Source organism: Elephas maximus, chromosome 7 (genome assembly GCF_024166365.1).
Source record: "Elephas maximus indicus isolate mEleMax1 chromosome 7, mEleMax1 primary haplotype, whole genome shotgun sequence".
In the NCBI taxonomy this organism is placed as follows: domain Eukaryota; kingdom Metazoa; phylum Chordata; class Mammalia; order Proboscidea; family Elephantidae; genus Elephas; species Elephas maximus.
Window position 1 is genome coordinate 69,606,307 of NC_064825.1, and position 21,857 is coordinate 69,628,163.

General features: G+C 43.1%; 2 protein-coding genes across 3 annotated transcripts in view; one reads left to right on the top strand and one right to left on the bottom strand.

The window, feature by feature from the left end:
* Positions 1 to 13,818, top strand: part of SPON1 (spondin 1) — a 353,087-nt gene extending 339,269 nt beyond the window's left edge. The window contains exons 10-16 of one of the 2 annotated variants that reach the window (XM_049890474.1): positions 276 to 351; positions 1,533 to 1,715; positions 5,942 to 6,112; positions 6,199 to 6,366; positions 7,290 to 7,454; positions 9,564 to 9,827; positions 11,156 to 13,818. In XM_049890474.1, coding sequence (XP_049746431.1) covers positions 276 to 351; positions 1,533 to 1,715; positions 5,942 to 6,112; positions 6,199 to 6,366; positions 7,290 to 7,454; positions 9,564 to 9,827; positions 11,156 to 11,319 — 1,191 coding nt within the window. In that variant the 3' untranslated portion in view covers positions 11,320 to 13,818. Of the gene's footprint in view, positions 1 to 275; positions 352 to 1,532; positions 1,716 to 5,941; positions 6,113 to 6,198; positions 6,367 to 7,289; positions 7,455 to 9,193; positions 9,520 to 9,563; positions 9,828 to 11,155 lie in introns of those variants that run through there. The other variant, XM_049890475.1, reaches the window with a different exon arrangement.
* A 4,078-nt stretch (positions 13,819 to 17,896) lies between these two features.
* Positions 17,897 to 21,857, bottom strand: part of RRAS2 (RAS related 2) — a 77,097-nt gene continuing 73,136 nt past the window's right edge. The window contains exons 5-6 of the mRNA XM_049890482.1: positions 21,244 to 21,362; positions 17,897 to 19,418 (exon numbers count right to left, since the gene is read on the bottom strand). Coding sequence (XP_049746439.1) covers positions 19,331 to 19,418; positions 21,244 to 21,362 — 207 coding nt within the window. The 3' untranslated portion in view covers positions 17,897 to 19,330. The remainder of the gene's footprint in view (positions 19,419 to 21,243; positions 21,363 to 21,857) is intronic.

Sequence of the window (21,857 nt, forward strand, 5' to 3'; positions counted from 1 at the left end):
ATCATGAGTTTCATAATCAATTACTAATGTCTGCCATGGTAAGGAACTAGGAATGAGTGGTACGTAAGTCATGTATTTACCATCCCAGGTTAGCCACTACTGCTTTTTTGGCATTTCTTTTTCAGTCAAATTGGAAATATTGGCCCAGAGCTCTGCCATGACCTGAAATTTATATACAGGGTGGGCTTCAGGTTATATATACTCCCTTATCCACCCCCCCCCCAAATTCCATTCTTTCTCTAATGTGAGCCCTCCTAGTAAAATTCCTTTTGCAGGGGGAACAGTGCAATATTGTACCTGACAATATCGATGACATTGTAGCAGACCTGGCTCCAGAAGAGAAAGACGAAGGTACAGTGTTTTCTTTTGTTGCTGGTGCCAATGTAAATTGGCACAATCATTTTGCAGGAAAGCAATTTGCTAATATATTTCAAGAACCATAAAAATAGTCATATCACTCAATGTGGTAACTCCATCTCTGAGGATTTCTCCTCTAGAATTAATCTAAAACAAGCACAAGAGGAGACACAAATTATTAGCATATTGGTGATGGTGATATCCCACAACGTCAGGCCTTTAAAATCATTCAAATATAAAAGGTATTTGAATAGGCTTCACAGTTACCAGAACACTCTCTGCTTTGACTGTCACACTGGTCTATGAGGTAGGCGTGGGTATGTCCACTTCCCCAGCAAGCTGACAGGAGTGACTGGCAGAGCCATAGCTTGAGTTCAAGTTTTCTCATGGGATCTGGACCCAGACAACCTGGGTTCTCATTAGGTCTGTGACCTAGGGCAAGAAGCTAACCTTCCTACCATGGTTTTCTCAACTGTAAAATGGGGATAATAACAGAACCCACTTCTTAGAGAGTTGTTGTGAGGGTTAAATGGGACAAAACATGCAAGGTTCTTAGGATGATGCTGGCACGTAGCAAGTGCTCACTGAACAACAGCTGCCCTTATTCTTATCATGAACCTGCGTATGGGATCACTGGGAAGATGAAGCAGCAACACAGACACAAAGGCTTGTGCTTTACAAAATCGTCTGTGATATGCTTGCACCTGTGTAGGAATGATGTCTGCCAAGATGAGGGTCTGGAAATGAAAAGGTATCACACCTTGAGATGAAGGGAGAGTAAGAGAATCTTTCATGTTGTTTAGATATCTATTAGTGGGATGGAAACCCTGGTGGTGTAGTGGTTAAGTGCTACGGCTGCTAAGCAAAATGTCAGCAGTTCGAATCCGCCAGGCACTCCTTGGAAACTCTACAGGGCAGTTCTACTCTGCCCTATAGGGTCGCTATGAGTTGGAATTGACTCGACGGCTGTGAGTTTTTTTGAGATTAGTGAGATGCTAAAATATAATTTTTAAAGGGAAGTGAATGGCTGCTTCCATCCCAGGAGTACCCAGGCTCACTGAGGCCAGCCAGACACCAGAGGTCTATTTCTTGTCCCCAAATGAGCCTGTCTAGGGAGAGGGCTAGTCACAGCTTTCGGAGATCCCCAGGGAAAACACACCAAACACTCTTTCCAGATGACACCCCTGAAACATGCATCTACTCCAACTGGTCCCCGTGGTCCGCCTGCAGCTCCTCCACCTGCGACAAGGGCAAGAGGATGCGGCAGCGCATGCTGAAGGCACAGCTGGACCTCAGTGTCCCCTGCCCTGACACCCAGGACTTCCAGCCCTGTATGGGCCCCGGCTGCAGCGATGAAGGTGAGCAGACAACCCGGACCAGGATGTGACCAACAGAGGCTCAGGAAGGGAGGCTTCTGCCTGGCAATGCAGGTCCCTCACATCCCGTCACACAGCGTCTGTGGTGGAGGCACCAGGACCCTGACTGTCATTGTCAATGGGGCTCACCTAAGGGAGACCCCATCTCTAATAGTGTCTTGAGGGCTCTGAACACAGAACATGTCTTAATGACGTCAGAGGAATTCTTGATATTGACTAACCACCCCCACCGACCATGGAATAAAATACATAGTGGAGCTAACAAACATAGGTACATTAGGTACATTTTATGACAGATTGTAATTTCTCATGTGCATCTGGGCTTTAATCCCACTGCCTTCTTAAAGAGCAAGTGAACAGGTTGATCAACATTGAACCTAGATTCATGGCCCTAATTCTACACCATTCGTGGACGCTCATCTGTGTGCCATCTCAGCCTGGGTCAGAGACTCACTCCTTTGCGTCTGGACCTCTGGACTGATTGCGGCACATTCCAGCGTCTCTATCTGCAATGCTCAGAGTTCAGGCTTGAAGCACGAGCTTCCCCCAGTTATGTCACCGCGGCTTAAGCTTCAAAAGTGCACTAAGCTGTTTGCGTGCAAAAGTCTGCTCCCCAGAGCACAACCTCTCTATCTGCCTGGACAGACTCTGATCCTACTTGTCTCCAAGGTGCACTGGGCAATGGAAGGGGGCGGAGAGGCTGGGCTGGCTTATGGCAGCAAGAAAAAAGCTTCCAACTAAAGAAAACTTACCCCACTGCAAGGAGGACATTCAATCTCTGGCTCTTCCTGGGTGTCAGTCTTAAATACCTCTCCCGGCTGCACTCCCACGGTAATTTTTTGTTAAACATTTTTGCCCATGATAAGGCACTTTAGAGGGGACTGAGCCCTGCCATAGATAGCCCGTTCCTCCAAATAGGCAGGGAGGAAGTTGTGACCAGCCTGTCAACGTTGGAGACTCTCTCTCTTTCTGGGGCTGGGTCTGGGGGGGCATCTGACTGAAGCCTGCATGGGAGTGGAGGTCTTTAACCTGCTCTGCCATGGGAAAACGTCCTTCTCCATACCAGTTCAGGTGGCTCCAGGTGGTGCTGACAGTTCTGAAACATGCTGGGCTGTGACTGATTTTTGTACCTAGGGTCCCTGCTCCCCAGAAGCTACCCTGCCCAGAAGCAGATAGAGTTCTCTTGTGCCTACATCAGGTTTCCTTCTTGATTATTTGGGGGGTGGGGGGATGTGGACTCAGAAGGAAGCAGAGACCCCAATGGATATTCTGAAGGAATCATTTTCATAAGGCAAATGTACACTTTGTTGTGGCAACTTTATCTTAGTGTCTTTCTAATTACCTGGGCCAAACACTTTGGCCCAAGTCTTGTCATCTCTCACCTGACTTAGACTACAGTCTATCCCTACTTCAGCCCATCTTCCAAGCCATCACTAAAGGGATCTTTTGCAAGCAAAGAACTGATCATGTCACTCCCTAGCTGAAGAATCTGTGGCTCCCTATTGCTCATTGTGTCAGTGTCCTCAGCCTGCCATAACAGTACCACAGATTGGATGGCTTATAAAAACAGAGATTTATTGTCTCATAATTCTGGGGGCTAGAAGTCCAAATTCAGGGTGTCAGCAAGGCCATGTTCTCTTGGAAAGCTCTAGGGGAAGATCCTTTCTTGGGTCTCCCAGCTTCTGGTCTAATCAAGGTGTTGCTTGGCTTGTAGCCATCTTCCCTGTCTCTCTCTCCATGTCCCTTCTCTTCTATAGGACCAATCAGATTGGATTAGGACCCGCCCTGCTCCAGTGTGATCTCAGTTAACTGATAACATCTTTAAAGATCCTATTTCCAAACAAGGTCATGTTCACAGGTACCAGGAGTTTGAACTTCAACATAAACCTTGGGGGACACATCTCAGTCCATAACACCCATGAACAAACTCCTCAGCTTACTTTACTGGCGAAATAGTCCTGCAGAGAACCAGGGTGGAGGCCTGACAAAAATGAGCATTCTGACACATGCACCTAACATGACTGACATTCTACTGCAATGCTAAAGGACACATTGTAAATGAAGGTACCTGAGGACAGCAGTTTGGGGGATACTTGAAGAGCCTCTCAAGTCCAGCTACTGCCTTCCAAAAGACTCACTCAGGTTGGCAGTGACAGTATTCTGCCTGCCTGGGATAAGGTCTTGCCAGGTCATGGGACTTGTCATGTTCCCAACTATGTCACACTGAAACATAATTATCTAATTTAGCTGCACATGCTGCCTTTAGTTGGCCTTGTCCCTGGGTCTAACATGGAGATTCCAGCTGAGATTTCTTACTGCATCACCAGCATTCTCTAGCCACACTATCCATAAGCTAATTAACAATGATTAGGCATCAGACAAATACAAGTGACAGTGTGTGGACATGTGCAAGTTGACCTCACATTCTGATCTCAATCTTTCTTTCTAGCTTCATCTCCCAATACCGCAGACACATACAAACTCTATACCAGACCCTTCGCCCGAACTATTTAGTCCCTCCACCTTAAATGCACACAGCCTTTACCCAACAAAAGCGCACTCAGATGTGCCCTCTTCTGTGAAACTGTTCCCATCCCAGTACTCCCAGGAATGGGCTCTTCCCCTCCTCTGTGTTTTCCAGTCCCCTGGGCTTACCTCTGTAGTCATGTTTTCAATACTTGGAATTATTATCTGTTTATGTGCCCATCTTGCTCTCTCTGAGTAAGACAAGATCCATATCTTACACATCTTTGTAACTTCAGCACATACCACTAAGCATTCAACAGATTTTTATTAACATCAATAAATGGGTGAGTGGATGGTTAGATGAATGGATGGATGACATAATGTAGCTCCACTTCCCTCTTCTTCCTTAGAACTAAACAGGCAAACACAAGCATGCACAGCTGTATATTTCCGCCTAGAGGAACTCCTACCACCACCTTGGGAATAGGACCACCAAACCCTGTGCTGAGAGGTTGGGTTCTCTTTTCACTAACCTCCTGAGTGTCTCCTTTGCTAATACCCACTGATGGGAGCAAAGTCACATATGAGCTGGATGGCCCAAGTTATCAACATGGAAGCCTGGTTATATAGCCTTCCTCATCCTTCATCTATGTCCCCCTTCCTGGCGCACATAGACACTCCATTCTCATTTTTTACCCTGCCACTTGCTCTCCATTAGCAGCTGGGGTATTCTCTTCTTTGTTCCCTCTTGGTATAATCTGTTATTTGGGTAGAGATCTACCTGTGTCCTCAAGTTCCTATGTCTCAAGGTCAATTACATTCCCTATTCTCAGAAATAAAATTCTCTCATTTATTTTTCTAGAATGAGAAGTATCAGCTATAGACAATAATTAGTCTCAGGTACCTCTGAGCAAAAGAGCTTACACTGTATCTTAGAATATGTATAATTTCTTCTAGTGTTGTCTTATAGAGATTTCTGCAATGATGGAAATGTTCTATATCTGTGCTGTCCAATATGGTAGCCACTACCCACACATCGGGGAGCCCTGGTGGTGCAGTGGTTAAGTGCTTGGCTGCTGACCGAAAGGTAGGCAATTAGAACCCACCACCCACTCTGCCGGAGAAAGATGTGGCAGTCTGCTTCCATAAAGATTACAGCCTTGGCAGTTCTACTCTGTCCTACAGGGTTGCTATGAGGCTATGAGTTGGAATCGACTGGACAGCAATGGGTTTAGCCACACATGGCTATTGAGCACTTAAAATGTGGCTAGTGTCTGAGGGAAGTGAATTTTTTATTTTATTTAACGGTCTTAGACATACAATGATATACAAATGGTTGCAATTTGTCTTAAATCATAGATTATATCTTATACCAATATTATATATATGTGTATGTGTGTGTACACATATACATACACGCATTTTTTTTTTCTCTTTTTAAAACCATCCTTCCACCCATCCAAGCAACTCTGGAGTCTATCTGCATTCAAGTGTTTTTCCATGGGATGAGGCGTAATCCGTGCATTTCCTCTTAGAGAACACTTAGTGGTTAGAAAATTTGTACCTTTTCGCTTTCATTCTCAGCTGCCTAATTCCCCTTGAATGCTAAAAAAAAAAAAAAAAAAAACCATGCTAGCTGGTTCCTTTCTGAGTCTTGATTCCGGCCCTTGGGAAGTTCCCATCACTCAGTTCCCGGCCGCCCCGCCGTGGGCTGCAGCTTCCGCTCCGCTCCTGTGTTGCAGACGGCTCTACCTGCACCATGTCGGAGTGGATCACCTGGTCGCCCTGCAGCATCTCCTGCGGCACGGGCCTGCGCTCCCGGGAGAGGTATGTGAAGCAGTTCCCAGAGGACGGCTCCGTGTGCACACTCCCCACCGAGGAGACAGAGAAGTGCACGGTCAACGAGGAGTGCTGTGAGTGGCGGGGACCCGGGGGGCGGGGTGGGCACGCGGGGCTCCCGAGGCAGTGGATGCGACCCCAAGTCCGCGGGGGTTCACAGCTCCCAGCAGCTGCCTGACTACTGAGTGGGGCGAGTGGGACGAGTGCAGCGCCACCTGCGGGATGGGCATGAAGAAGCGGCACCGCATGGTCAAGATGAGCCCAGAAGACGGCTCCATGTGCAAGGCTGAGACATCGCAAGCCGAGAAGTGCATGATGCCCGAGTGCCGTGAGTGGGCTTGGGGGTGGGTGCGGGGAGGGTACCAGGTCCGGGGTGTCAGATGGGGACTGGTGAGGAAGACCACAGCACCCCCCCCTCCACCACCACCTTCAAGATGGGCGGGTGCAGCATCTGGTGGGTACCTGGACAGGTACAGGAGGAAAACATGGTCCACCGTCTTTGCAGGGCACTGCTAGGAGCAAGAGGAGGGCCATAGGTTAGTGAGCATGAACCAGACCCACAGAGAGTGGCCTCCTTTGGGGGACAATCTGAACCATGCTGGGGTGGCAACTGGTGGCCTCTAAGTAGAATTCACCTGCATAGGTATTTTATAGAACCCCCAAGTATTTGGGGAGGCATATGAACACATATAGGCAGGATGTGCACTCCCCAGGTCATCATAGGCCCCCACTCTTGTTCTACATTGGACTTGCCTGGCTCCATCAAGCATTAATAACCCTGCTCTGTGCCAAATGCACATAGACCCACACGTCAGCACACAAATGTACACATGCATACAAGAACATACACATGTTGGGAATTTCAGTACCAAAACGTACAAAAAAGACAGTGTTGAGCCTTTTAGTGCGTGATTCTTGGGGAGAGTGGGATGTTTCTGTCTCTAACAAGATCCTACTTGGACCCTCGGTGGTGGTGTGCATGGGAACTTGTGTACACATATTCCTGAGCCACGTGTGATGTCATCACCACCAGCTGAGCCAGGGGAGATGCGGGATAGTGACAAGAAGCGCAGTAGGAGGCTGAGCCACTTCTTGCTCCTTGCTGCTCACTCTTATCTGAACCAGGGGCCAATTCCACTTCACTCCAAGGGCCATAGCTAGGGAAAGGCAGTGGAGGGCACTTTAGGGCCAAGGAGATCAAAGAAAGCATAAGGAGCCTATTCTCAGTAGCAAACCTGGCTCTTGGCCTAGACACCATCCCATGCTTGCTGTCCCCGTGGTCCGAGTGGAGTGACTGCAGCGTGACCTGTGGAAAGGGTATGAGGACCCGCCAGCGGATGCTCAAGTCTCTGGCCGAACTGGGAGACTGTAATGAGGAGCTGGAGCAGGTGGAGAAGTGCATGCTGCCTGAATGCCGTAAGTCCCAGCGCTCTGATGCCCACTACCTCTCCCCTCACACCTTTCCTGAGCCCAGGGAGCCCTGAGCTATGATCAAACTGCTAGATTGTACAGTTCAACTGTTTGCCAGGGAGAAAGAGCATGGGGTTTGGATCTCTGTTAACAAGTTCCTGAAACTCTTTAGTCTTCTCATTTGTAAAGTAGGGGTCACGCTGTCTACAAAATACACAAACTACAAGTTGCTGTGAAATCTAAATGGGAGACTATATAAAAAACACTTAGCACAAGGCTCAATAAACCATAGTTCTTTCCCTACCTCCAATTAGGAGCTTGTCTGATGCATAGATTTTCTAAACTGCTTAATTCTATTTCTCCTCCCTGTGACCATTTTATTTACTCATGACCAGAGGCTGGACACGTTAAATCAATGACTCCCGCATTCATGCAGCCCTGGTAAGAAGACCCGCAGGAAAACAAGCCAAGCTCTCAAAAGCTCCCTGTCCACACCTGCCTCCCTACCTCCCCCAGATCTTCTGACTGTGGTCAGCTGTTTTTATTACATGGGGACTAATTTCCAAGGAAAGAGCCAGTTTTGCTGGCTAGTCTTCCAAGAGAGCTTGTCTTTTAGGTACTGGAAGATCAAGCGGGCTTGCTCTGACCTTTTTCCTGGCTTCCTCTGAAATACCCTTGTAATCTTTCATGCTCCCTCTCTTGTTAGTGCGTAGGTTGCCTGCCCAGGTTCAGGTCCTAGCTCTTTACTGGCTGTGTAACAGTTGGCAGATTACTTATCTTGCTTGATCCTCAATTTCCTCATCTATATAACAGCCAGAAGCACTTCCCAGGTTGTTAAGAGGATTAAACCAAATAATAGGTAAAAAGTGCCAAGCACTGGACCTGGCCAATTAAGGTCTCAATCAATGTTACACAGTATTGTGCCTGAGGTGTTTTTATCTAGACTCAGTCATGGGTAGAGATGACCAGGCCCATAAACTCAATAAAGCCTGGGGCTTTTAATAACTAAGATTGGCCCACAGTTCAACCCAGCTCACCAGAGTTGGGGCCCCAGAGCCTTCTGACTGAGGTGCTGTTCCCAACTTCAACACAACATTTTACATCCATAGGGTCCACTAATGGAGGGGAGAAAGTGAACATTTGCAGGGCACTTCCTGTGGCCCAGGAACTGGGCTGGGAACAGTCTCATTTAGTTCTCACAACCTAAGGAGAAAGATACCATTATTCCCATTTCACAGATGAGAAAGCACCTGAGCTCCCACAGGGAGACAAGACCTGAAAACTATTGAATGAAACGAGGACTTCTTCTGTTCACCCTCGCCCTCACTTTGCAGGGCTGTTGGAGAGTTTGGCATCATTTGCCTCCCTAGGACACATCTGAGAATCAGACTGTTATTTCCCCCACACATTTGTGATGCTGGCCTAGTAAGGAGGATTGCTGGATCTCGTGGCACAATAAACCCTAAAACACCTCTTGCTCCTGCCCCTCTTGTGAACTGAGTTTCCCCTTTCTGGCTCCTGTGCCTTGCAGAGTGCTATGTATAGAGGACACAGAATAATCTCAAGAGCAATAGGGGGAAAAAGCTGCCTGATTCTTTACTGTGAAAGCCACAAAGTCCTTGGTATTGCCCCCGGGGGTCAGCCATCTGTCAACTTGTTGACTTTTTCTCACCAAAGGAGTCAGGCAGCAGGGGGTTTGTGGGTATTGCTCTGAAAATGTACCAGTGAGCTGTGCTTTCCCTTAGAAAATCCAGGTCCCTGAGAGTGAGGGAGGCCGGTCTGTGTCACTTGAGGCTGATTTGACGATATTCTAGCTCACAAAGCAGGGCAAGAAGCACTAAACATGTCTTCAAGATCCTCCAGAGCCTTCTTGAGTCATAGAGGGAGCACAGAATGTGAGTTATGACCTGGGAACCAATCCTACCTCTACTGCTTACCAACCATGTGGGCTGATGGGGCTAGTCTGCCTCTTGGAGCCTTGGTTTCTCCTGTAAAATGAGATAACAGCACCTGCCTTACATCCCTCATAGGCTTGTTGAGATGTTCAAAGCTGACTGTATATGACATGTTTTGTTCAGACATGCGATACACTGACGCCCGTCTGTGTCTTGCCAGCCATTGACTGTGAGCTCACCGAGTGGTCCCAGTGGTCAGAATGTAACAAATCATGTGGGAAAGGCCACATGATTCGAACCCGGATGATCCAGATGGAGCCTCAGTTTGGGGGAGCTCCCTGCCCAGAGACTGTGCAGAGAAAAAAGTGCCGCGTCCGGAAATGCCTTCGAAATCCATCCATTCAAAAGCTGCGCTGGAGGGAGGCCCGAGAGAGCCGGAGGAGTGAGCAGCTGAGGGAAGAGTCTGATGGGGAGCAGTTTCCAGGTACCACTCCCCATGTGGGGCTAGGCTGGTCTCTGGGACAGGCTGAGCTCTGTGCTGGGCCAGGTCTTGGGTCTGTCAAAAACTGGGGGAGGGGACTACGTTTTCTAGAGTCTTCAGACTACATTTTTTTTCTTCAGATGCAATAAAATTACAAGATACTCAAAAACTATTAAAGGGTTTGGAGTCCCTAGGGGTGCAAACCATTAATGCTAACCAAAATTTGGGGGTTCAGATCCACCCAGAGGTACCTGATGGTCTATTTATGAAAAATCAACCATTGAAAACCCTTCGGCACACAGTTCTACTCTAACACATACGGGGTCACCGTGAGTCAGAATCAACTCGATGATAACTGGTTTGGGTGTTTTGGTTTAGCACATCAGTGTTGTCTGTTGCACTAGTTAAAAAACATTAAGGCCAGCTATGTGCCAGGCACTATGCCATGGTCCCATCCTCTATGAAACCTACAGTATGGTATGGTGAACAGAGTGAATGGACAATCACAAGTGCAGTTAGTTCTGTGAAGGAGGAATACATAGTGCTATGGAAGCATTTAAACAAAAGATCTAACCTAATTTCTGGGGGTCAGGGAACTTTTCTTTGAGAAAGGCATGTTTAAACTACATAGGAAAAATAAGAAAGTGTACTTAAATTTACTCAGTATTTGGGACACCAAGTATTAGGGGAGCAAGAGAAAGTAGTAGTTAAATGGTCCTTGAGTAGTTGCTGTGTAACAAGCCACCCTGAAACAGTGGCTTTTTAAAACAATCATTAGCTTATGATCCTGTGGGTCAGTGATAATGGACTGGCTCAGCTAGAGATTCTTCTGTAGTCCAGATTAGGCTCATTTATGAGCGTACTCTCAGCTAGTGGCTCACCACGGGCTAGAAGGCCTACAACGGCCTCACTTAAATTTTGGGGACTTCAGCGGGGATGGCTGGGGCCTCTTTCCACTCTCTCTAGCAGGCTAGCACAGGCTTGCTTACACAGCGGTTGAAGGGTTCCCAACAGCAAAAGAGGGCAAGCCCCAGTGTGCAAATATTTTTCAAGCCATGTTTGTTAATGTCTCATTGGTCAAGCAGGTCATAGAAACAGACTCTGCCTCTTGATGGGAGTAGCTACAAAGAATTTATGGCCATTTTTTTGCAGTCTATCACAATCTGTAACAGTCCCTAATAAGGACTCTAGCCATTAGTTCATTCAACAAATCATTACACACAGGAGCAGAAAAGACAACTAAATTTGCTAATCAGTTGCCAACTAGAGCTCAGCATCCCTGTTCTGTCTCCAATTTTTGCTGGTTTAACCAGGCCTTCTCATGCTTTCAGGCTGTAGGATGCGCCCATGGACAGCCTGGTCAGAATGCACCAAACTATGCGGAGGTGGGATTCAAGAACGCTACATGACTGTAAAGAAGAGGTTCAAAAGCTCCCAGTTTACCAGCTGCAAAGACAAGAAGGAGATCAGAGCATGCAACGTTCACCCTTGTTAGCAAGGGTCCAAGCTCTCCAGGGCTGCACTCTAGATTCCAGAGTCACCAACGGCTGGATTGTGTTTGCTTGTTTGTTTAAGGCAAATTAAATTGTGTACACTAGTTTTCATTTCTGCAGTGTGGTTCGCCCAATAGTCTTGTGGATGCAAGGGGCATCCTTTCTGAATACTTCTTGGTGGGTACAGGGTGAGTGGCGCCCCCTCACCCTCAGTGGGCTCTCCTGCACGGAAGTGAGTAGTGTCAGCCACCTTGTACTAAACTGAAACATGTCCTTCTGGAAAATCCACCTGGGCAGGCAGAACAGAGACCTTGGCCTCCTCCACATGGAGAGGCAGTTTTGTCTAGAAGTGACTCTGTGCCTCGGTCCCAGGGTGCAGCAGGTAGGAAACATTTCCCGTTGGTCGATGAGTGAAGAGTCCCCTCATCCTCACCTTGGCCTGCCCACTCTTCCAGGAATGTTTGCTTGCCCATCTCTTTTCCTTTGGTGAGATTTTAGGTTCCTTGTTAAATCTCCTCAGTCATCACTGGTTCTTGGGAGAAACAGAGCTGGTAGGCTTGAAAAGCAGCAGCGATGTTGGGTGGCTTTCCTTTCCCTGAGAATTTCTAAATACACTTACATCACTCCCCAATAGGGGTACCTGATACCCAAAAGAGGGAGGGGAAATGATGGCTGAATAATTTGAAATAACTGATTCTTAATACCTGAGGTAAAAGGTACCAAGTATAGAAAGTATTTTTCCCTTTTTTTGCTAATTTCTCCTAGGAAGCCAGCATTATGAACCTTTTGGTTCTAAATTCTTACCGGAACCAGGGCCAAGGCACCAAAATTGGTCTCTCTAGCAGTACCAACCCTAGCAGTTTATAAAAATCTGCCTACACAAATCTAGACTATTAAGTTTTCAAACCAGTTTCTAATAAGGAAACTTTTTTCAGTTTATGCAAACATTTTATTAAGTTTGCCCACACCCTCCCAAGCCTTTCTATCAACAAAAACACTAACTCTATATTTTATTTTTCAGTCATAAAAATTTATATATAGAAAAACTGTTTCACAGCCTACGACAGAAAATGTAAGGAAAGAAAATGGAGAAATCAAGCTAAATAAGGGGAGCCTGTGGGATATCAAACCTGCTGTCCACCTCTACATGGCAAGGGCTCTGGTCCTCAGATTATCTAGAGAGAAGACTACGGGTTTTCCATGCCCTCCTAAGTAATCATAAACACACCAAATTCAGGGAGACTAACTACCAAGGATTAGTGTAAAAGGACATTTTACTGAGTTGAGTCCATCAGCAGTTTTTACTTATTCGTTTATTGTTAAAATTATGCTTCATTTTTGATGCAGGCCTTTTTTACTGCATATCCAAGTATGTACTATGGATGAGACGCATACATGCTCTGAATACACTACTTTAAGAATTTCTATCAAACACATCAAGGTATTTCCAAACACAACATACATATGCTGTAGTCCTGAATATGTATTATTCTAACACAAGACTGTTCAATAAAAAAGTGTATTGGTCTATTTTTCATGTTTGTAAGCTAATTAAGTGTTCAGAAGTTTCAGATTTTTTTGCTATGTTGTCCACCTCAATCACTTTCAGTAAAAGAGAGGCTTTTACTTCCTCATTCTCAAGGAGCATTTCCACACTGTGAGCTTCCTGGAGCTGGGACTTGTTTCCAACGTTACTTTTTAATTCTTAATTGGATTGCTTTTTCCTCCCCAAAGAAGCATAATATGAACAGTGTTTGATTTTCTACTTGGACAAAAAGAAGTTCTGACATAGCCTCTGCCCACTTTTGCAACATTACTCTCAGCTGTCTAGATACACACTTATTCTTAACTCTTAAAGTTCCTGTAAGACAGCGATTTCTAAGTAACTCTAAGGACAAGCCATCCTAGTGTTGCATATTCCTATTTGGCCCCTGTTGGGTACACTTTAAATCTAATTTCGGCAACTTAAAACCAGGTATATAATGACTGAGAAAGGATAACACCAAGATATGAATCTTATGCCACATAAATGTCGTTTTTTGTTCACAATAGGGAATTTTAAGTGTCAAATCTCTTTCTTACCAAAGTCTTATGTTAGGTGATTTGTAGTTTTTCTGGCTAACCATTTGTTTTGGAAATGAAGACTTTTTTTCACTACAAAAATGGACTTCCACTTGAGACAGCAAACAGGTGATAAGGTACCCAGTAAAAGCTGCCATGTAAGAAGGGCTTAAAATGGTTGTAGATATTTTTATCAATGCCAAACCAGTTGTAATCCAATTCGCATCTACATTTTAAGATGAAAATAAGAAGTTCAGAGATATATTTCCCAACCAGACATTGGGTCACCTACCTGTCACCTGGCCAATGTATTATTTGAAGGAAATCTGTTGTAGCCAATTAAATAAAACTGGGCTTCTTTAGACCCAGAATTGAAAATGTTACCAAGATTTTGTGCTGTTTTTAATTTGAACTTTGTGTATTAAACATGTTTTAGGCATACTCGGAGTCTGTGTACTTCTTCCAGGAAGTAAGGGTACATTATACCTTCTCACACGACTAAAATTCTCCAGAAACTTTGTCCAGGTCAAATCCAATGGCTAAAAACGTCAATACACAAAATCTCTCAACATCGTATTATTTCTGTGCCCTAACAAAGAGCCCACACATTTCAAGTGAAAGAGAGGAGGGTAGGAGAGGGAGAAGAAAGAGGGAGGGAAAAAGAGGTACAGAAAGAGGGAAGGAGGGAGAGCAGGGAGAAAGAAGGAGAAGGGAAAGGAAAGGGCTCTGGACTCAGAAAACTCCCAGAATTGCAGACAGGCTTTTCCAGACCATTTGGTATGAAATCTGACCTGGAGTACAAGTGCCCAGCTTTGAAGTACAGCTTCCTGGAATTGTTTGTGGCAAAGAAGTCAGATATTAAAGCGTGCCACGGTTGTGCTTTACCTTTTCTCTAAACTCTCTGAACTAAATATCTATACCAAAAAAATGGACACTACTGTCTAACCAAGACTAAACACAAACACTTAATCCTTAATTATGACACAGAATCAAGGAAGACAGAGGCGTTCTACTATTTCATTATTTGATGGTATTAATTTCTAAAATAAAAATGATCCTTTTTGTTCCTCCTATTACCCTAAGTAGGGGGGATGAACGAAAATAAATCCCTTCTGGAGGTGAGTGAGATGCGGTAATAAACTATAAACAGCAACTGAATGCTAATTGGCATGAAGATAGTTCTTCAGTTCAAACACTTTGAAATCTGAGAGGAAAATATCCATACTAAAATGTCACATTTAAATAATTTGCATCCATGATTCAAAAACCTTGTCGATTCAAAGGCTTTATACACTCTGGAAAGTGGAGAGGCAGAAGCTATGTACTGGTGAAGCACAAGGAACCTGGGTTCAAATCAATGCTACACCATCGAGTGGCCACTTACTTTACCTTTTCTGGCCTCAGACTTATGCAAGCTTTATAACACTAGAGGACTTCTCTATCCCTCCCCTCCACAATTTATCCCGCTTTCATCTAGACAGCAAATCCAGATGGTATGCTGATGTAGGCATCATTCAAAACTAGCTCTACCCCACCCAGCCCTCACTTCTTCATAAACCAGTAAATGCCTGCTTTGTGATGCTGAGTCACATTTTTGTCACTTATAAATGAAAAAGTCCTGAAAACATACATGTACAATTTCTACACAGCCACAATCAGAGCAAAATGCAATTTCAGACTGTTTTCACTTATCGTTCATAATCATAATGTCATAGCATCAGACAGCAGTCATTAACATTTTCTTACACTGCTCTAAATTCTTCATACAACTCAGGATATGTTCTTAATGACTTCCTGGCTTTAGAATTGATTTGTAATAGTTCTCATACTTTAAGCAATTATGTATTTAAACAGTTTCCTTTACCTCAAATAATTTTAAGTATGAACAGAAGGGAAAAGAGCAAACATCTTTATCAAGACTACTAACTCACAACACTTGGAGCTTGTAAAAAGCAGAGGTCCCTTTCTTCCCCTAGTATTAGAATGCAACTACTACTGGGTGATTCTAACCTGGAATTTACTCGTCTAAGTGCTACAGCTGCTAACCAAAAGGTTGGCAGTTCGAATCCACCAGGTGCTCCTTGGAAACTCTGTGGGGCAGTTCTACTCTGTCCTATAGGGTCGCTGTGAGTCAGAATCGACTCGACGGCAGTGGGTTTGGTTTTTTGTTTTTTGGTTTATCTGAGAACTCAGAAGGGCTACTTGCAAAAAATACCTGAGTTTCTTGCTCCTTTACACAAGTACTACTCAAAGTGTGGGCTACAGACCAATGCCACCCATGAACCGTCTGTTACAGTTCCCACAGCAAGATCCAGAAATTGAAAGCAAGTGTTTAGAAACTTTTATAGTAATTTGATACTGCCTTGGTATATTCAAAAACACAATTAATTTTTCTAGTAATTCATTTTTTATTACATTTAGCAAAAGTATCAGTCTACAACATTTGGAGATTAAAAAAAAAAAATTTTTTTTAACTGGCTCTTCAAGTAATCTAGAGGCACTGCAGTACACCACCCTCGCCCACTTCAGTCAGAAGGATGCCCGCTGGCAAACCTTAAGCTTCTTAAATCTCTCCAACACTAAGCTATCTACACCGTAGTATGGATTTGTATACCCACACATCTATGATTAAGTATCTTGTATGGACTCATTTCCTTATTCTAACACCCTACACCCTACAAAGCAAGGTATTGCTCCATCATCCCCGATTTTGCCAAATAATTTCTCAAAATTAAAAAAAAAAGTACCTCCTCCACTTTCTTACTCTCCAAACACATCTCAGTCCATAATAATCTGGTTTCCATAACCACTGAAACAAATCTCTCAAAATCAGCAACCCCTTAGCAATCGTTTCTGCTTCTTAGCTCCCATCCTCTGCAGGGCATTCAATGCTTTAGACCACTCCCTTGGCTTCTTTGACAATGCAGTTTCCTGGTTCTCCTCAGTTTTGGCTGCTTCCCTCAGCTATTTAAAAAACAAACAAACAAACCCGTTGCCCTCAAGTCGATTCCGACTCATAGCGACCCTAGAGGGCAGAGTAGAACTGCCCCACAGAGCTTCCATGGTGCAGTTGGTGGATTTGAACTGCCACCTTTTAGTTAGCAGCCAAGCTCTTAGCCAATGCACCACCAGGGCTCCGCCCTTGGCTGTTGGTACCTCTTAATCTTCTATCACCTAAGTTTTTTTTCCCCCAAAGTTTTGCCCTTAGACCTTCTCTCAAACACACTTTCTAATAGATGTTATTTGCTCTAACCTCTTCGATCATCAGCTCAAAACAAATTCCAAATCTGCACTTCTAGCCCTAGCTTCTTTTGCAGTCCAATCCCCATTCCTAAATGTCTCCAGGTCTAACTCTGTATGTAACTGCCAGAACATCAGGTATTTCTCTCACTAGAAAGCTGCCTGTGCTAATTAACAGCACTACCACCTTCCTGGTCACCCCAACTTGATGCTTTGGAGACCCAAACATTTCTTGGATATACATCTAATCTTCAGTCTCCTTCCCCCATATTACTGCAGTTCAGGCTTCATCATCTTTCTCTGAAATCATTCATTCATCCATCAAATGGTTTTCCTGTACAACCTATATACCAGGCAGTATGGGTAAAGCAGTAAACACAATAGAAATGGTTCTGCCCTCAAAGAGTTTAAGATGCTAAGGTGGGGGTCAGACAAGAGAAACAAAATAATCACAGGTGTCATGAAGTATATACCCAGAAAAGTATGACAGTAGAACGGGTGGTCAAACAGGGCTCTATAAAGAGGTGCCATTTAAGCAAACACTTAAAGAATAAAATGGCTAACTGGAGAGTTGAGTGAGATAACTGATTTGGAAAATACTTGATGTGTACTAAGGGTGTTAAGAAAACAAACCAGCTAGAATGTAAATGAGATGTAGGAAGACAGGAGATCCTGCGAGGGGCTTTCCTTGTATGCTATGCCAAGGGGTTTGGGTATTATTCCAAGTGCACTGAATTAAGACAGATTTCTAGAAGTAGTGTAATATTTAATTTCTGGTCCAAAAAAAAAGTCTCTGGCTGGAATGGAAAAAAAAAAAAAAATGGTGGGAGCAAAATGGAAAAGAAAGACTATACTTCAGAGACCATCATGTAATCTGTGCGTCATGTAATGTGTGTTTTGATTCAGCTGGTTTAGGCTTCATCCACAGTAGGATGTGTGGGTACATATCCACCCTCTTCTCTCCAGCTATGAGTTGGAATCGACTCAACGGCAACGGGCACAGTGTTTTTTTTGTTGTTTTTTTGGTTTTCTCTGTCAATAGCAGTTCACAGAAAAAGTTCAACAGTGACTTAAGGAGACACTCAAAAAACTCACCAAGAACACCAAGCTATTTCACTTCAAGTTTACCTGCCAAATGAACTATGCCAATTTTTAGATTCAAGCCGTAAGGCATTTGAGGGGAAAAGGCATATATATATATAGCTACCGAAATAAGTTTCCCCCACTCATTCCTTCTACAACCCATCAATATAACAAAATGAGTGACCAAGCATCATCTTGTGATAACAGATCAATTTTAATTCTAGCACCTGAAGCTATACAAGGGTATGATTTATAAACTTCATGGGACTGTTGGACACATTCAATAAAGTGACAACTGTGCAATACCACTTAGTATCTCAAAATCAGGAAACATACTTTTGAATTGTTTAAACACAATCCACAGAATTAAAAACAAAATCAGAAGCCATCCACAGTTACACTAATTGACAATTAAGAGTTTTACATTTAATACTTGATATAACAATCAATATCTACTAGGGCATACTAAAAGTGATTTCAGATTCTCATCCTAAAAGTTGTACTCTATAGGGAAGGTCTCTCGAGTAGGTATGTGACTGGCCAAACATGGGTACAACCAGGACCAGAACAGCAAGTAAAGTTCTACCACAGTTTCTGTAGCTTCCGCATTTTTGTTCTTTGTCAGTTAAAAGTGAACAGTGAGAATTAAATACTTATCTTTACATATACACAAGGTATGCTGAGAAAGCATATTTGCTTACAAACATATAAAAATACTTGTTACCTAGTTTGATAAGAAAATAATGTATAAAAGTATATAGCAAAAACATTAATCATCTCTGACCCCGGAAAGATCAATTCCATATTTTATATTACATCAAACAAAAAACAGTTTTAGTTTTTTTGAATCCCTTACCCAGAAACACTTGAAAAGGAAGACAGACAGAAATTATTAATTTTTACCCTCAACATAGCTGTGAAAAGAGCTAAATTAAAAAACAAGAATAATAAAATGCCTAAGTTCAGAATGAGCCCACAGATATTTGGCCACATAGAAAATCATCATATTCAAGAACAGGAGTAATAATAAAGGCTTTATAAGAGTTTTTAATTCATAAACACAATAGCCATTTTGGATTTTGGCCACTGGAAAACAAAAGCTGTAGTATCAATAAGATCTGAGATGTCTCACTTGTGTGATTCAATTCAGTGTTTTAAGGTTAAAGCTGACATCAAAAACTTTTATGGTGGGCAAAAATTCACATTTAAAAAAATTCCCTATTGTTTCTGTTTACAGTAACAGTGGGCATTAAGATTCCAGAAGTTAAAAATTATTTCACAACCTATGACTTCAGCTTGGCAAACAGCTTAGGTTCCAAAACTGATTCACCCCTACTAAAATGTAAGCCCTTAAAACAATGAATGTGTCTGTATATATAGATATGTATTTTAAAGGAATCAGATAATCTTAAAAGCAGCCTTAGTGTTTCCTTTAAATTTGTCTTGAAATGACCATAGTATTAGCTTCACAGAAAGGATTAGCCAGCTTCTTGGTCTAAGGCTAACACGGTGATCATGTATAAGACTTGCTTGTCTAAGGCTAGAAAGGTACCAACATGATGTAAACTGTAAGGAGAGAAGAAGATGAGGGCTTTTCCTGGCAGTTGGTAGCTAAAACTCATGGGGTTCTTAGAAAATGACACAATGGCAACCTTTCTTGTCTTTTTCTTTCCGCGTTGGTTCTGGAGAAGGGGGACATTCTTGCTCTTGAAATTTCCTGTAAGATAGAAAAATCTAAATATAATTGCCTTCTTGGCAATCTATGATTACAAATGCAGATTATTTTTGGACAAGTCTAGTTTAAGTGCATATGCTTTTCAACGCTACACTTTAACTAGGGAATCAAAGCAAATCTCTGCCAAAAAAAAAAAAAGCTTCAATACCAAAATAAGCAGAGCTGTCTTGAGTTGCTTTAACAGGACTGTCCTGAATCAGATGAGACGCTGAAGCTCAGTTAACTACTATGCTCCCTTCCCCATATGAAATTCTGTGACTCTAAGGTATACTTGGAGTCCCTGGGTGGCACAAATGGTTAAGTGTTTGACTATTAGCCAAAAGGCTGGTAAGCTCAACACCCCCAGCCCCAGAGGCTCCTCAAAAGACAGGCCTGGTAATCTCCTTCCAAAAGGTCACAATCTTGAAAACATTATGGAGCGTTTCCATTCTGCACACATGGAGTCGTCATGAGCCAGAATCCACTCGATGGCAACTAACAACAAGGTATTCTTATGAATTAACTTTTATCACTAGAATACAGTATAAAATTACCCTTACTAGGCACACAGTTCTTACCCCTGTTCTGCCACTTATTAGCCTGAAGTCAGTATTAGAGAAGTTAGTTGACATCTCTGAGCCTCAGATTTTTAGAAAGGAATAAAAACCTACCTTTCACAGTTGTTATGAGAATTAAACATCTTGTTATATTTAAATGCCTGATAGTGCCTGGCATAAAAAAGCCTTCTCTACCCCTTTCCTCACTCCTGATTGATTAATGGACACGCATAGGTTCTAAGGATCAAAACCATGGACAAAATATTTCAAAGAGGCAGTAAAAATTATTTTAAGAAGGCACTGGCTTATCGGCTGTTTAAAACAGGACTACAATTTGTAACAAATGACTAAAGCTTGATCTACATTCATCCTAATCTTTGCAGAAGCCTCCATGTATGTTACCTATCATCTTCACTACTTCTTTTCCCTACAAAAAAGAATGACCACTAAAGCAACTTCATCTTTCTCACATACATTTATTTATATAACCCCAGCAGACCTCGCCCATCACCTCAAACTTCCTGGAATCCACTAACGCTTTCTGAACCACAGGCGTTTCCTAGGCCACCTAACAGAGAATTTTTTGTAGTCTGGGATACCGTATTCTACTCCTTGTGGGGCTGCTCAATTTCTACTGCCTCTTATCCTGGGAGGAGCTGGGCAAGAAGCAAGGCAAAGGGCACCAGCTTCAGAATCAGAGAGATTTGGATTCAAGTCTATTAATATGCCCAAGCCTTGAAATCATTTAACCTCTTTTGTTACTTAGCTTTCTCATCTGAAAGCACAGACAAAAAATACCATTTAGCTTATTTGGTTGTGATGAGGACTAAATGCAATAATGCAAATAAAGCACTTTGCACAGTACTTGGTGCAGATTACCACACAAATGTTAGCTGTTATCACCACGATCATCACACCGGTGCTACCTCTGGAAGCTGCATTATTCTTCTGAAAATTCCTGTTTACCTTCTACTCCAACATAATTTAGTAAGGTTTTACATATAGAAAGTGCCTAAAATATGGTATGTACTCAATTAAAATTTTTTTTTAATTTTTATTGTGCTTTAAGTCAAAGTTTAGATCAATTAAAATTTTTAATATACCATTTGTTTTAACCCCTAAGAACAGAATCACATAGTTTCCCCTTTCTTACTAAAAACATTTAAAGGTAATCTTGTTGTTGTTGTTATTAGTAAATGGTTTTAAAACGCCCAGTTTACCTGCTCAAATCGAATGAACTGAAACAAACTTCTAGAATGTGTTCTACTTACCTTATCACCCGGACAAGCTCATGGAAAGCTTGATCTACATTCATCCTAATCTTTGCAGAAGCCTCCATGTATGTTACCTTAAGTTGCCGTGCTAACTGCTGTCCTTCTTCCTGTGTCACCTGAAATTCCAAAAGAATTGTGTTTGAGGTACAGTATTAACAATTAAACCAAAAAAAACAAGAGCCCTAGTGGCACAGTGGTTAAGAGCTTTGGCAGCTAACCAAAAGGTCAGCAGTTCGAATCTACCAAACACCCCTTAGAAATCCCATGGAGCAGTAAATCTAATTGTTTTATTAATCTGATCCTAAAAGTTCTTTTCTTAATACTCCCCAGCATGTTTTCTCCTTTTCAAAATGGGCAACTGAGAGCTTGACATAACTAATGCCATGATGAACTGTAAGTTTTTCTCCTTCCCGTGCCTTCTCCTTTCCACATACCTCTGTTAATGACTTTGTTTTGATCTGATGCTAATAACTTTGTTCTTTGTTTTGATCTGATGCTAATAACTTTGTTTTGTTCTGTCTGACCACCTGTGACTTATGACCCCTCCACAGGGAGGTTAAGAGCCCGAATGTTTGAAGTGTATATCTTTAGCCTAATAAGGAGATGTCCAG